Source organism: Penaeus monodon, chromosome 29 (genome assembly GCF_015228065.2).
Source record: "Penaeus monodon isolate SGIC_2016 chromosome 29, NSTDA_Pmon_1, whole genome shotgun sequence".
Lineage (NCBI taxonomy): Eukaryota > Metazoa > Arthropoda > Malacostraca > Decapoda > Penaeidae > Penaeus > Penaeus monodon.
This window is the reverse complement of record NC_051414.1, coordinates 13,548,567-13,551,294: the sequence shown is the minus strand read 5'-3', so window position 1 is coordinate 13,551,294 and position 2,728 is coordinate 13,548,567. Positions and strand designations below refer to the sequence as shown.

The 2,728-nt window shown below is 48.2% G+C and overlaps 1 protein-coding gene across 1 annotated transcript; it reads left to right on the top strand.

Moving 5' to 3' along the window:
• The first annotated feature begins 467 nt into the window (after positions 1-467).
• On the top strand, positions 468-2,211 carry LOC119591979. Its single transcript, XM_037940738.1, has one exon. It carries the CDS (start codon positions 499-501, stop codon positions 1,966-1,968), a length of 1,470 nt encoding a protein of 489 aa, XP_037796666.1. The 5' UTR covers positions 468-498; the 3' UTR covers positions 1,969-2,211.
• The last annotated feature ends 517 nt before the right edge of the window (positions 2,212-2,728 follow it).

Sequence of the window (2,728 nt, the reverse complement as noted above, 5' to 3'; positions counted from 1 at the left end):
CTTTCATAATGATAAGTCGATGACACCCGCACTCCAAAGCTGAGGAATCACGAATCACAGTTATTGGTTTGGCGTGACGCACTTTTACGTGAGACAAACTGATTTTATGTTTTGCAGGAAATGGTATTTTCACACAGCAGTCGGGAGATTCCATGTCCACGCAAGGTTACTTGGCCTTGTGCAAGAGCTGTTACTGTAAAACAGGCTCATCTTCTGGAATAAAAATAGTCTAGCTGGCATCTGAGACCAAGCATGATGTTCGGGTATAAAAGTCGGAAAGACTTTCTTGGTGTTGCACATCGCCGGTGGCCTTCTCCCGTCAGATTGATTTTCCTCAAAGGAGGGAATCATGGGCCTTAAAACATTCCTAGTAAATACGTCTAAACGGTCTCGTTTATTCACTCAGGAACCAAGTGTTCGTGATAGAAAATCAGAAAATTTCATTTCTTTTGCGTGGATGGCGGACTGGAAAATGCTATTGGTGCTTCCTTTTAATTGATGTTTCTTTCCTTGCAGGCGTTGTCTGCTATTGTGGCTGTCGTGGTGGCTTCGCCTTCCCCGGACGAGACCGCTTACAAAATCCCCCGAGTGGGAACTGGAAGACGCTCCCAATACTACGTCCGACACAGGGACGGCACCTTTAAGTATGGCCACGACACCGGCGAGGGCGCCTTCGAGAACGCACGCTCATCAGCAATCGGGGAGCAACGCGGCGCCTTCGGTTATGTGAACCCTGAGGGTCAAACAGTTAACCTGCAGTACGAAGCAGGGCAGTCCGGATTCGTCCCTAAGGGCACCCATCTCCCGGCCACACATCCGGACTTCGACACTGCTCACGCTCTGGCCCGCAACCGCAGACCTTTCCGCGACCCCTTGGCCGACCCCAACGCCGACCCTTCCTACGGCTTTACCTTCCAAGGAGACGAGCACGCGCGCTCGGAACTCAGCGACGCCAGCGGCAGAGTGCGTGGCTCATACTCTTACATCGACGAAAATGGACGAACTCGCTCCTACACCTACACAGCTGGAAGTGGCATTGGCTTCGTCATTGAAGGGGACGACCTGCCACAGGATCCACTCAATCCCAGCTCTACTCCCGCAGCCACTAAGCTCTCCTCTGCACGACTGCACTTCCCCGCAGTGGTCAACCAGCAACTGTCGCGCTCTGGTCCACTCCGCGTACAGACTTATGCCGCTTCTCCCAGCGCTGCAACGCCTAGGCGACCCGTGGAACAGGCCAACGTGAAAACTTCTCTCGCTCTGGACGGTCGACAGTCGTTCGACTTCCAAACCTCCACTCACTCCCGAGGAGAAACGGCCGACGCCAATAACAACGTGGTTGGAAGCTTTGCCTTCACCTCCGAGGACGACGGACAGAGAAGAAGTGTGCAGTATAAGGCTGGAGCTGACACAGGATTCGTAGTGGAAGGAGACCATCTGCCTCGCGGCCCAGCGGTTCCCGGAGCACCCCTCGGGATTCCTTCGGGGAACATTGTTCCTGTGAGACAAACTCCCTTCGTCGACCCTCTGGCAGACTCCAACGCTGATGCCTCTTATGCCTTCAATTATCAAGAACAAGGACAATCCCGTACTGAGACCAGCGACCAAGACGGCACTGTACGAGGCTCGTACACGTACACCGACGACGAGGGAAGAGTCAGGACGCTGACCTACACTGCAGGGAAGGGCATCGGCTTCGTGGTGGAAGGCGACGGCGTGCCCGAAGCGGAGACAGCCACTTCAGGCGTACTGTCTTACTCGTCGCCGTCTGTTCACTCTGTATCGTCAGCAGTTTCACCGTCTGCTTCGTCTGTGTCGTCGGTGAGTTCATCATCTGCCATTCCCTCGTCCTCAGCAGCAGCTGGCAGTCATTTCAGCTATTCTTCGGGACGTGATTTTCAGCTACGTCAGTACAACGTGAATGAGAATCCGGACAAAGTGGGTTACGTTTTAACTTTCAACAATTAAGCCTTTGCACCACCGACTGTTCATGTCCCTTTGTGACTGGTACCTGCACGTTTTGATGATTGAAAAAAAGGTAAAAAAAATAATAAATCCAATAAAAAAAATATATGAATGAAATAAACAGGATTATTAATCCTTAAAAAAAGAGAACTTTGTACATATATAGATATAGTAAAGCGAAGTGTATAGCGTAACCCTTTGATTTTCTTTAGTTTTATCCTTGACAAGCATGTCTAATTGATGAAAATCTTTTTATATAATCTTAAATTGAATTTATTGACATTGTACTCAAAGCCACATCTCTTCACTCTAACTGAATCTATTAATTGGAAAAGAATGGCTGGGAAATTAGTAAGAAATAGTATAATGATGAGCACCATCAGCAGCCAGAAAGCTGTCCTAAGACTACTATTTAGATAGTCTTTTCTCCATCCAATGAGCTCCCATTGAGGACATTTTAGACATGCACTATCGCCCATCTTTTGCCGTGCATTTTACTTCTAATCTTATATCATTTCTAGTCACCATTTCTAGACCAACTACCAGTCAGTTTCTATTCCCTTGTTTCTTAATCTCTTTCTGTTTGCTCTTTGTTTCTTAGATTTCTCGTTTGCGTGTTTGTCAGTTACTACCAACCCATGCAATGTTCGATTATAGCTGCTGCAACACCATTTTTTGTGGATGATGTACTGTCATCCGAACATGGAGTGCATTCTTAGATAACTTTTGGAAATCTCCTTTTATCGATAGTGTTCTAGACATC

Bases quoted from the DNA above. Each gene is read 5' to 3' on its own strand.
- LOC119591979 (XM_037940738.1), top strand. From the start codon at position 499: ATGTTTCTTTCCTTGCAGGCGTTGTCTGCTATTGTGGCTGTCGTGGTG.